Source organism: Cibotium barometz, chromosome 35 (genome assembly GCF_041138505.1).
Source record: "Cibotium barometz isolate CiBa-2024 chromosome 35, ASM4113850v1, whole genome shotgun sequence".
Classification (NCBI taxonomy): Eukaryota; Viridiplantae; Streptophyta; class Polypodiopsida; order Cyatheales; family Cibotiaceae; genus Cibotium; species Cibotium barometz.
Genome location: NC_141080.1, coordinates 43992470 through 44005947, shown reverse-complemented (window position 1 = coordinate 44005947; position 13478 = coordinate 43992470). Strand labels below are relative to the sequence as shown.

The window sequence follows — 13478 nt, the reverse complement described above, 5'->3', positions numbered from 1 at the left end:
TTTCTGCGAGTCGTGCGTACTGTTCAGGCTTTCGTGCACACTGCACAAGTCGAGTCGCTTGCGTTTCACGAAGTCTGCTCTTCTCTGCAGCTGCAGCGTGAGGAGTCCAAACTATGGCAAACTTTGTCCAATCAAGCATACTTAACATGGGTGGCTTTATAAAAAAGGACACGCCTTCCATGTCCAAGAAGCGAAGACTTGGTAGTTCTGGGGAGCTCTCAAGTGGTCTTTCTGATACGGGCACCCAAGCTGGAAGTTGTGAGGTCAAGCTTTCGTCTGAAGAGATTGAGGCAAATCGTCGGGAGAAAGCTAGGAAGGATTGGAATCCAGCATGGGTAGGCATCTACGATTGGGCATTTTTTCGATGACAAGGTAGGCCATATTTTTTGCATTTTTTGTAGAGAAGTTGCCAAGTGTAGAAATCCTTTTGGTAAGGAAGGTTCAATAAATATTCAAGTGAGTGCTTTGTCTGATCATGATGGGACCAAAACGCATCAGATTGCTGCATATAAGTGTGATCCTAATAAAGTTTTGGTTTCTGATACTTTGGAAAGGAGCAAAGATAAAGTTGAATCGGCATCGCTTAGTTTGTTTTCTGCTGCACATCATGGGGCAAAGTAAGATCTCTCATGTTTTAAGTTTCCCAAAGTGTTGAAATCGCTAATTTTTAATGGTTGCTCTTTCCTCCACGTGACGCTTATCACAATGATAAAGCTTGTGCAATGTTTGTGCATTATATTAGTGAGTCCTTACTAAGGTCATAGCTAGAAAAGCTTAAAAAAGTCTCCATTTTTTAGCTTGATGTTAGACGAATCGACCGACATAGGCACAAATCAAAATTTGATTGTTTATGCATCATACCTAGAAAATTATGAACATGTAACAATGTTCTTGGGACTTTTGGAGTTACAAAGTTGCACATCATCTTGCTTGTATGACTCTTGCATAGATTTCATGGTGCAATATGGCTTGGATTTGAATAAGCTTATATGTTTTGGGTATGATGGTGCATCATCAATGGTTGGGCTTCATAATGGATTAGCGACCCGCTTGAAAAGAGCTAATCCATTCATGACAAGAATCCATTGTATTGCACATAGGACTAGTTTATGTTTGGCTGATGCTGTAAAGGATTCTAGTATTGCACAAGAAATTGATGCTAACTTAAATTCAACTGCTACACTCTTTTCTAAAAGTTCTATCAAGAAAAAAGCTCTAGAAAGTCTACAAGATGAGTTTAATTGTGCTATTTAGCACATGAGTCGCATCCACAAGGTAAGGTGGTTGAACAAACAAATGGCTATTAGAAAATTGTGTGAGTCATATGAGGCACTCTTGGAGTTTACAAGAACTGAAAATGTTACTCTATTTCAGACGCTCTCAAGCTTTGAGTTCATGTACAATGTTCATTTTTTGACTAATGTTCTAGATATTTTTTGGCTGATGTTCTAGATAGACTTGCAATTCTTAGCAAAGTATTTCAGCACACCTTTGTAGATGTGAGCTCTGTTGTTGGAATCATTGAGACTGAGATAAATGCACTAGAGTCATATTTTTTGGTTGATCCTGTAATTGATGTGAATGCATGTACTGAAGATCGACATGAGTTTCCCATTATTCCAGAGTACGGGCTTCCTGATGGCCAACTTCATGCTCTACGAGCTTCCATAAATTTTTGACATTTGTTAATCCACATTAGCCAATTTGCTCTGATACCAGCTGAAAGATCCCTATCCCCTCCGTGCAACGAATTCAGGGGTGCTAGAAGCGGAAGTAGCACTTCTTACATGGGGCAGGGTCCCTCACTCGGGGCCTCGCCCACGGATATCCGGACAAGAGACTAATCCCTCAGTTATTCCAAAACCGAACCCGAAAAAACTTCCCTCGCTCGGAAAGCACGGGTGATTCCTCCAAGATATTTTTACTCTAACGTAGTCAAAAGCCTTAACTAACTGAACTAATCTGACCGAACCCGTAAGTCCCATAGTCGAGGCTCTACGTATCGGAGCATTCATATCCACAGGAAGCAAGATGGGTTTGATTTTCTTAATTGTATGTCATTTAAGAGATCTTTTGTTGAATCAGTAATAGCTAACTTGAAAGATCGTTTTTCTAATAATAGCATCTTATCTTGCTTTAAGGGATTGGCACCTTGTAGTTTTTCTCCTAGTAAAGAGACCTTTGAACAATTTGGGAATCCTGAAATTGACATGCTTGCATCATTTTATGGGGTTAGAAAAAAGAATTGGACAGGAAAGAAATTGGATTTTATAGTTGGAGATTTTGAGACAAAAAAGGAGTATCAAACCTTTAAGTTTCAAGCTTCAAAGGAGTGGAAAGAATGGAGTCTTAGAGATACTTGGATTGCTATTGGGAGAAATGAAACAATGAGAGAGAAATATCCTATGCTTTTAAGCCTAGCTGGAATAGCATTGCTCCAATGCTGTAGTACAGCTTATTGTGAGAGAGGTTTTAGTATACAGAACCTCATAAAGAATATCTATTGTTGAGGGCCCAGATTCGTTCGAGGATTTTGATTTTGCAGATTTGTGGAAACGTGGAGCAAAAACAAGCAGACATCTTTATGGTGAAGGTGTTAGGTGGGCTTCACTATATGCACTATACTCAATTATTTTTCTATGTTATTTTATGCAACGTTTAGATTGTTTATTCTTTCTTTGTAGGTCTTCGATTGGGTGAACAAATCTTGGAGGCTTTTTATCCCTTCACTCTACATTTGTCCCTTGTTTGGGAGTAGCTTTGTACATTTATTTTTGCATGTGCGTGTGTGTGTGTGTGTGTGTGTGTGTGTGTGTGTGTGTGTGTGTGCGCATGAATGTGTTTGTATTTGTATTTGTGTATTTGTGTGAATGTGTGTATGTGGGTGTGAGCAAGCATTAACGTTTATATGTGTGAGTGAGTGATTTTAATGAATTTGTTTTTTTTTGTGAGCATTGGTTTTGAATGTGTATGTGTGTGTGTTGGCTTTTGGCATGTGTGTGTAGCCCATTTAATTAGTTATTTCACTTAATTGTGGTCAATGATAATAATATCCTTTAACTCTTCTCTAATGAGAGTTAGAATTGGGCAAGTTCTTGTAATATATCAAGCTCTATGATTTTGACTCCTATCTCTTGTTTATTCTCTCTCTCTCTCTCTCTCTTTCTCAATAAATTAAGCTCCATGCTTTTCACTCCTCTCGTATTTGTTCTCTCTCTCTCTCTCTCTCTCTCTCTCTCTCTGTGAAATGGTGTTTTATATTATATGTAAGAAAGTACATCAGCCACTTGGCTCACACAGAACCTATGGCCCAAAAAACCCCCCCACAAAAGATCCTCTAAAGGATTATGACCATGCAAACCTGTACACTAATAAGAAAGCCTCCTAACCAAATAAGCATCCCAGATAAAAGCATCAAAGATGAGCCAGCCGAGCCGCCGTAGACCATAACGAAATAACATTTGCATCTAGTAGCTGAGCTGAGAGAAGAGAAGAAAACTACCAAAGCAGCAAACCGCGGATACGTAGAATGTGCCCATGTATTCCATACAAGGAATCAAAGATTAACCCATTCCGTGTAGTCCAAATATGCCAAAGTCCTGTCCATCTAAGGAAATGGAATATCACAAGGTGACTGCCCGAAGTAATGACTTGAGGACAAATCCCAAATATCCACTGATGAGCCGAAATAGTAGACCTCTCTACTGCCTCCCAAACGCGAGAGACAAAAGACCAAATCTGACGGGCCACTGGACAACTCATGAACAGATGCATAACTGTTTCAGTGCATGTCGTGCAGAAGAAGCAAGAGGCCAATGTAATTTTACGACGGCTGAGCTGATCCCGTGTAGGTAACCCTCCCACCAACATCCTCCAAATGAAAACCTTACCTTGGTAAGGGAGTTTAGACTGTCAACCATGCATAAGAGTTTTCTGCCACCATGATTTAGACTTGTGCAATCCCCACACCTTATTGGCCTTGGCTGAAACCCAATCTTTCTCTGATACGAGCTTATGATAGACCTGGTTAGCAGAAAGTGATATCAAGTCACCAGATTTACATAGTGCCCAATCAAGCCAAGGCTGATCTGCAGATGGCTGAGGCAATGGAGTAAAAGGCTCAACTGCATGCATGATGTCAACCCATAGTGGCTGAAATGTCCGAGGAACCCTAAAGTGCTGCCGAATACGACGAAACGAATATAGCCTGTTACGACCAGGTATCACAGCATCTCGGATTCTAACCAAGCCTAACCTGACCATGCGGTTGAGTCGTATGCGTGAAGCATCTCTGTCTGGCCAAACAATGACACGCGACTCCACAAATGTTTCGAGCTGCAAAGAGTTCAAAAGTAGTCTTTCATGACCAGGATCCCACCGAGCCAATAGTAGAACTTCATGCCAAGAAAGGAGAATATGCGATAAAATGTGAGATGAGCGAATACGGACAGGATGAGCCGCATTCACAATGTCCCACCATGAAGCCTGCACACGTGTCCGTCCATGTGACAATCCCTCCAACTCAATCAAGTCACGAGCCATGAATACCCAAGGCTACTCCTGCAAATACATATCCTGAAAAAGCGCCCACCTACGTGCCACCATATGCAAGCGGACATCCAGTAAAGCAACCCCACCCATTCTTTTGGGCGTCGTAATGTGATTCCAAGCTATCCATGTTTGACCCATAATATTTCCTTGCCTCTTCCACAGCATAAACCGAATGGGAGCAACCAAACGGAGAAGAGATTTGTGCGTCCAAGGTAGCAAAGGCAAAAAATAGGAAATCATGCTAAGCATAATAACCTGAGCTACCTTAACCCTCACATGCATAGGCCACCCTTGAGCTTTCCAATACATAAATTTATCCGAGATCCGAGCAGAAATCCAAGCAAGAAGCGCTTGGGGGTCCACATCCACACCCACCGGATACCCAAGATGACGAATCTCTCTCTCTCTCTCTCTCGCTCTCGCTCTCTCTCTCTCTCTCTCTCTCTCTCTCTCTCTCTCTCTCTCACTAAATTAAGCTCCATGCTTTTCACTCCTCACTCGTGTTTGTTCCTCTCTCTCTCTCTCTTGTAACATATTAAGCTCCATGCTTTTGACTCCTCTCTCTCTCTCTCTCTCTCATATCTTTTTGTCATTTTTCTAGTCTCTCTTTGATTTTTCAGTCCATTTGCATATTTTTTCTTTTCTAGATGTGGTGAGTGTGGTGTTAACGCTCTTTTCTTTTCTTACTTTTGAGCTTGTAAATAATAACCCCCTACCATGTCTGAGGCCAAAATAAACTAATAATCTTCATTGTTTGCAAGGTTCATTGATGTTTTCTATAGTCCAGACTTCAATTTGGTTGCCTATTTTTTGTGCATTGGACTCGCATTGGACTCTTGGAGATATTCTCAATGGCTACAAAATGAGAAATCGGCAAGAAATTTGAGTTGGTCTCGACTATGAGTGGTTATTTTATGCAAATAGCTTTGTTTAGCAACATACTAAAAGAGGATTAGTTTTAGAGTTGTGTTTATTAAATGGTTTTTAGTTAGCTAAGAGCTTCTCTTTTAAAAACCGAAATGATTGTTGTTTTGGCTTTGAAAAACCGGCGTACTTGACATGGCGCCATTTGAAAACTGGCCTATAATAGAAATCCCGGCTTGAATTAGAAGTAGGGGGTTTTTTCACTTGCTTAAAAATCATTTTTCGCAAGCACTGGGGAGAGATGCTTCTCCTCCGGCTGGCCGCTCTATGAGGAGAAGGCTATCTCATAAAGGGAAAGGGGGGGAAAACAACCACATAGGTGGTCTGTAGTGCCAAGTGGGGTCACCGCCTCTATCTGTGAGGAAAGGTCCAGGCCTCCAAAGTCTCAAGAAGGCTTCCCGCCGCTTCTGCATGTGGTCAGAACCTCCTTGTAGCTTCCCCCACTGACTGCGGAGAGTGTGAATGATGTCGAGCCATATGCTCCTAATGGTCTCACCGGCGAAGTGTGGGTACCCTCGATGGCCTCGCTACATCTAGCACGCCAAATGTGCCAAGCTGCTATGCTATTGCAAATCTCCCAGCGCTGGCATGAGCCTGGACGCCAAACACCTGCAGGTGGGGCTATGACTGGTACTACTGCAATACGATGGTGGGAGACCTGAAGGGCATGGCCTCCCCCATCCTCCTCGTAAGTCTTGACCACTCTAGCCTCAGTGGCCCAAGCGACAGTACCCCAAGTAATAATCCGGGTCGATGCCCTTTCCATAGCAAAGATGCGGAGAATCCGCTGCCAAATCAGTTGAGCCTTCAGGCAATGTCGGTGAGACTCCTGGGGGTGGCCGCCATCTCGGGCAAGCTGCTGGCCGCCCTCCGACTACCAGCCAAGTACCCACTGCCAGACTCCTGTGTGTCGTCAACCAGAGGAAGAGAGTGATCTTTCTTGGCCAAAAGCTATCCCAAAGCCTCTTCCAGAAATCTGAAAGGAAGCGCTGTGATAGGCCCTGAGACTGCCAGTGTGCTGCTGTTGCCGGTGTGCCATCTATCTCTGACATCTGGATCCTGTGGCCGAGCCTCGCTGTATATACAAAGAAAGGGGCATCCAGAGTCTCCGCCCGATCCGCGGGATCATGCCACATCCACTCTCCAGGGTCCCACTACAACCACGTGAGAGGTCGGCACTCCCAAATCCATAACCGCCAAAATCTCTCCCTGGCCACCTTGGCCGGTGCAAGCTCTATGTGCCATGCACGTGCTGGAAAACCAATCACCCTCACCCTCTGCAAGGTGCAGCCTCTGAAATCCTCCAAAGGGTGCTCTGATCTCTCTAATCTGCCATGTAATCCTGTGACATGCGAGGGATTTGACCGTCGTAAACACAACCTTAGGCTAACTAAACTGCACTTAATGATTCTTAAGAAAAGATAGATAGTGTCAATGCAATGAATGCAATGCAGCTATATTAGATGAATGGGTTACAATGAGATCTAAATAGATCTATGATGCTGTCCTAGATGAATATCCTTCTCGGGATGAGAGGAATAGGCTGAATACTAATGCTGAGAACTGTTCCTTGCTTCAATGCTGAGGTCCGCCCCTTCGATGCCGGCTTCCCTCTATGTAGGAGATAGGAATGATGACTTATATGCTGAATATGCTGCCTATATGCTGAACATACTGATATGCTGGATGAACTACTGTCCCGCTGTCTTTCCCTTGTCTCCTGGGAAGGAAACGCTGAAGGGATGGCTTGGGACTGATGGGATGCTGATCTAATGATGAAATGCAGATGCTCTCCAACACTGGGGAGGTGGATGCTCTATGCGTTTGCAGATCTGATGGACTGAACTGAACTGAATGCTGCTGAACTGAGATGCGATGATCTATGCGTTGAGTTGAGAGGCTGAAAACGCTGATCTGAGATGCGATGATGGATTGAATGGGGGGATGCGCTTCTATTTATATGTGGGTACTGATGCAGGTCTCGGCCAGCCTTGCTGAATGCTCACGACTGGCATAAATGCCTTAAATGCTTGTCAGCTGCCCACCATGAATATCATATGCTGTCGGCTGGTCATCATATGTTGTCGGCTGCCCATAATGAATACCTTACATGCTTATGAAGACTAAGGTGCTGATGTTGGTGATGAAAACACCCCCATACTTATGCTGATAAATGCCTGACTAATACTTAGATGTCTGATTAATGCTTGATGATGCCATGCCACTTGTACACCTGATGGGTGTGCACGTGACATTCCCCTCTGCTAAACTGTTGTTTGCTGGGTGGTATACCTGGCAACCTTTCGACTCCTCCGGTGATCCTTCTCCACCGAACCACTACCCCCTTCTTCTGACTTCTTCTGCCGGGACTGAGGTCGTAAACACAACCTTAGACTAACTAAACTGCACTTAATGATGCTTTAAGAAATAGACAGATAGTGTCAATGCAATGCAATGCAATGCAGCTATATTGGATGAATGGGTTACAATGAGATCTAAATAGATCTATGATGCTGTCCTAGATGACTATCCTTCTCGGGATGAGAGGAATAGGCTGAATGCTAATGCTGAGGACTGTTCCTTGCTCCAATGCTGAGGTCCACCCTTCAATGCCGGCTTCCCTCTATGTAGGAGATAGGAATGATGAACTATATGCTGAATATGCTACCTATATGCTGAATATGCTGATATGCTGGATGAACTACTTGGAAATACCTGAGTCACCCCTGACCTGTCTGTGGGAACCTTTCACCTACCATCTCCGTCGTTCCTGAAGCTCTGAACCTCCTGAGGCGATGTTGGAGCCAACTTCCGTCTTCTTCTGTGGAAGAGAACCCCCTGCTGCTGCTGCCAGTTGAAGCCCAAAACTTATGTACTCCTTTGATGATGGATGTCATTCTTCCCCAGAGAATTCATGGGCAAACATGTATGCCTTGCAGATGCAAGACTGACTGCTAAGATGACTGCTATGCAAGCCATGTGCAACCCTATATGCTGTGCAAGAATGCAGATGGATGGGTTACTAATGCATACCTAAGGAAAATCCCTAAGGGTGGCTTGCAAGATTTGGAGAACTGGGATTAACTGTGCGGAAGCGATTAACATGATGTCTGACTGAATGACTGATGGAATGAAAATGATCTAAGGCTGCTTACCCTGTAACGCTTTGATACCAATGTGACATGCGAGGGATTTGACCGTCATAAACACAACCTTAGGCTAACTAAACTGCACTTAATGATGCTTAAGAAAAGACAGATAGTGTGAATGGCAAATGCAATGAATGCAATGCAGCTATATTAGATGAATGGGTACAATGAGATCTAAATAGATCTATGATGCTGTCCTAGATGAATATCCTTCTCGGGATGAGAGGAATAGGCTGAATAATGATGCTGAGAACTGTTCCTTGCTTCAATGCTGAGGTCCACCCTTCGATGCCGGCTTCCCTCTATGTAGGAGATAGGAATGATGACTTATATGCTGAATATGCTGCCTATATGCTGAACATACTGATATGTTGGATGAACTACCGTCCCGCTATCTTTCCCTTGTCTCCTGGGAAGGAAACGCTGAAGGGATGGCTTGGGACTGATGGGATGCTGATCTGATGATGAAATGCAGATGCTCTCCAACACTGGGGAGGTGGATGCTCTATGCCTTTGCAGATCTGATGGACTGAACTGAACTGAATGCTGCTGAACTCAGATGCGATGATCTATGCATTGAGTTGAGAGGCTGAAAACGCTGATCTGAGATGTGATGATGGATTGAATGGGGGGATGCGCTTCTATTTATATGTGGGTACTGATGCAGGTCGGCCAGCCTGGCTGCAGTCGGCCAGCCTTGCTGAATGCTCAGGACTGGCATAAATGCCTTAAATGCTTGTCAGCTGCCCACCATGAATATCATATGCTGTCGGCTGGTCATCATATGTTGTCGGCTGCCCATAATGCATAGTCACAAGGGACGGGGGACGGTGATGGGGGACGGGGACGGGGACGGGACGGGGGACGGCCATAAGTAGGGAACAGGGGGACGGGGGAGGGAACAGCACTCAAAAAATACTTTTTTTTATTTATTTTTCTACTCTACACTTATTCTACTTTGGAAGTACATCAAAATGAGCACAAATTTACACTAAAATGGTAAGCTTTTGAGTCATATTAATAATTAAGTAGATACAAAATGAGTCATGACTCAAGAGTCAGGAGTCAGGACTAAGCCTTAAGGAGGCAGAATACATGGACGGAACAGGCCACACAAGTGGAGTGGGAGGGTTTCAGTGGTGGAAGACCCTCGACCATCTACCGAGAAGATGGTAGCTGCAGAGCAATATAATTCAGATGCCCAAAGCGAGCATGCCACAAATCCGTATCCACAACACAACCACCGAACGAGCAAAGGAGAAACAACGCAAGTTGAAAACTCTTCTTGCGGAACTGTGGAAGCACAAGAGCTCTGATACCATGTGAAAATATGTGAATATGAAGCAGAAGCAAGTAGAGATCAGACAAGAGAAAGTAGATAGCCAAGAATTGAAATATTGAATTGAATTATGAATGAACAATGTCCATGCTTATATACATATCTATAATATGGGAAAAATCCCTAATTACGTCAAATAAATATCTGGATTAAAAGCGACATAAAATGGAGTAAAATGGGCTAGAGATGGCATGTCCAACACACGGTCCTTTTCTCTAGTGAGCCCACTTGGCACTATAGACCACCTGTGTGGTTGTTCCCCAACGCCCCCCCCCGCCCCCCCCCCCAAAAAAAAGCATGAGGTAGCCTTCTCCTCCTAGAGTAGCCAACAAGGGGAGAAGAGCACCCTTCCCCTTTTTTCTCAATTTTCTTGATTATCACTCCCCTCTATGGAGCTGAGTTTGTACTTAGCCAACAAGGCTTTTTAGTTTGGTAACTAATAGAAGGATCTCTTTTCCACAGGGGGAGCCTCGGTGACTCACCTCACCCCTAAAAAGCGTCACGCCAAGATGGCTGCTAGTGGTTTTATTGTGACTCCACCAAGCACATCGCAGCATTGTCCAAAGACCTTGGAGGAGCAATCCGAGGAGGCTTGCCTTATCATCTTGCATGGTAAAAAAGAAACTCATGTTCTCTGTCAGACCCCGGCACACTTCTTGAGGCTGCACAGCTACATCATCTGGCAGTGATAGAAGTGATTGCCTCTCCAAGTGAGCCCTTGTAAGTGCATCCATATAAGTCTTGTGCACTACTTCAGGTATAGTACAAACAAAGTAGGCCCTGTTTCTCTTCTATAGGCTATAGTGCTTGGCACTTCCTCATAAAGAGCTGTGTTCATGTGCCTTGGCTAGTAACCTGCTTATGAAATGGAGGCAATAGGCCCTGTTTCTCTCCTATAGGCTATTGTGCTTTGGTACATGCCCATGAAGACCTGCTTTCATGTGTACTTGGCTAGTAACCTACTTATGAAGTGCAATGAGACTTCATTATGACAAGTCAAAGCCACAGGTTTCTATCGGGGCATGTCAAATGCCTAATAGTAACAAAAGGTGCACTACTGCTGCCCTCAATTGTCTGGCTGCCATAGTGAAGGCTCAATATTAAGGAAGAGTGTGAGGAATGTAGCATGATCCTGTCAGCATCCCACCTGCCTTGATGTTCCAATCCCCCATTCGCTTGCAAAACCAGTGAGTTGTACCTCCTGCTTGAGTAACATTTTCCTGCCCTTTAGAGTCTGTACTGTACCCACATCCATGTGCGACAGCTTTGTAGTGTGTTGGTCGATCTGTGATAGCAAGGAGCAGGGCTGCATGCAGCATAGCAAAAAAACATTGCTCTTGCAGCCATTGTCCCTTGAGCATCCCCTAGTTCACTACATTTTTTATCTTCATTTTTAAACTGCACTTATATTTATCCAGACTTTTAAGTTTTACTAAGTGTATCTTGACATGAGAACTCGGTCTTCAAGGTTCTTCCAACCATTTGTCATATTTTGACATGATCCGTTTTGCACGCATAGCACTCAGTAACCTTACACATAGATCAGTAGAAAATTAAATAAGAGATCTAGAGAGAAACAAGAGAGTACCTGGTAAGCTTCAAAGTCATCAAATCGAAACCGAGACCTGGCAACAGTGTACTCTACATGGTCTACAATGCTCTTTTGGATGGAAAGGACATCATTCTTGAGGTACTGATCCATAAGCCCAAAGAGGAGGTCGGTCCGCCTTCGGAATTCTAACGATTCCTCAGGAGCGAGCTCCTGCTTGGTGAACAGTTTAGGGGGCAGCCTCTTGGAACCCTTCTTTGCCACAAAGGCAGGCTCGTTCACTGCATTGTAAAGGACCCTCTGCACATTCTTGAGGTCTTTGGCATCCTGGATTTTGGCCCCCACAGGGCCTTGCACCCAGAACTTCTCGCGGAGAACCCCATTCTCATAGTCTACTGTGGCCTTGGACACACCCAGCCCTAGGTCTTTTAATGCACTGATCACAACTTGCAGCAGGCCAGGCCTCCCTGGTGCACTAATTTTGATGATGGTTTGAACTTCATCTGATTCATTGTCAAAATCGATACTGATTTGAGAGTCTGTTTTGGGACGCTCTCCTATGCTGGGGGGTTTCTTGATGGCCTGGCAGTGGATTAGCAGTTGGGTCCTTCTGAATTGAGATGGGTTGTTTCCAAATTTGGAGAAAGGAGGGGGTATGCTTTTCAAACTGCATAGGCTTTTGGGCATTGGAGAAGAAGGAGTGGAAGAAGACTTAGAGGAAGGTAAGCCATGAAAGGCGAGGAGATCTTGGCATGCAGGTGCACTTAACATCTTGATGGGTAGCTCAAGATATGCCCAACATGGCGCGCGCGCGCGCGCACACACACACACAGAGAGAGAGAGAGAGAGAGAGAGAAAGAGAGAGAGGGGGGGGGGGGGGGGGGGGGGGGGAGAGAGTTCACTGATAATATTGATCACTATAAGCTGACACACAATGCATGCACAGGAACCTGCAGAGTCGAGATTTGAACTACCGTTACTATTTACACTGCAAGCTGCCCTCACTAAAACTTTGGTAAAGCACCTCTTTTGTTGTTTTTCTCTTGGCCCATGCTTGTGTGGTGAGCTTTGCAATTCACATGGTGCCACATATTTTTGAGCCGTTGATTTTTTTATCATTCTTTTTCCTAAGGTCTTTGTGGTAATAGGCTTTACACATTCGCCCATGAACATCCAAAGGATGGGCTTGAGTGCCCTTCCATATGAAGCCACCTACACTCATCCTTTTAAACCAAGGAAAGGTAGGGCCCATATGCAGTCACCTCCACACTTCGTCTTACATTAAGGAATAGTCTAACTAGGGATGGGCTCGATTGCCCATCCCTAACATACATCCCATCATCTCACGTGGAGAAACCTGTATATGGTGAGGAGCTAAGAGTGAGAAGTCTTGTTGGTAGACTATAGTAAAATTCCTCTTGCTTTCATGTATATAGTGAAAAGACATGCACGTAGTAGGTACTCAGAATCTCACTCTCTCTCCTTGACAATGTCGTGTACTAGTGTATCATGGTTCACAATAATTAAAGAAAACTTTTTATAAAATAAGAAAACTTAATTAAATGCCACATCCAATCGATATGCCACTACCCTAAAGGGTGCATCTTATATACTATTAATCAAGGGTGTTTGCCTCAAAATACTATAATCGGTTAACAACAACTCTCAAACACTTTACAGTCTCCGTAATCTCTTTATTATTGTGAATGCTTAATAAAGAAGTAGGTTAAGGTTAATTTCTTACATAGTATTAGATTTAATAAGAATTAACCCTAGCAATTAACATCATCGCTTCTTGATTTTTTTTTGAACACAGTCCATTATGACTTTTTTGTTATCAAGGTAAATATGGTTGATGGTCAACAAATCCATCTTACTTGCAAGGACCATGGCAATCTCTATCCACATGGGGTCACAAATGGTCCTTACTTATGCCATGTGGTCAAGCAATCAAACTACATCTTAG

General features: G+C 43.9%; 1 protein-coding gene across 2 annotated transcripts in view; it reads right to left on the bottom strand.

Moving 5' to 3' along the window:
- The window catches only part of LOC147618486 (uncharacterized), a 129660-nt gene extending 117139 nt beyond the window's left edge, over window positions 1-12521 (bottom strand). Inside the window, exon 1 of one of the 2 annotated variants that reach the window (XM_086774916.1) lies at window positions 11552-12521. In XM_086774916.1, coding sequence (XP_086631042.1) covers window positions 11552-12283 — 732 coding nt within the window. In that variant the 5' untranslated portion in view covers window positions 12284-12521. The remainder of the gene's footprint in view (window positions 1-11551) is intronic. The other variant, XM_086774917.1, reaches the window with a different exon arrangement.
- Window positions 12522-13478: the final 957 nt, after the last annotated feature.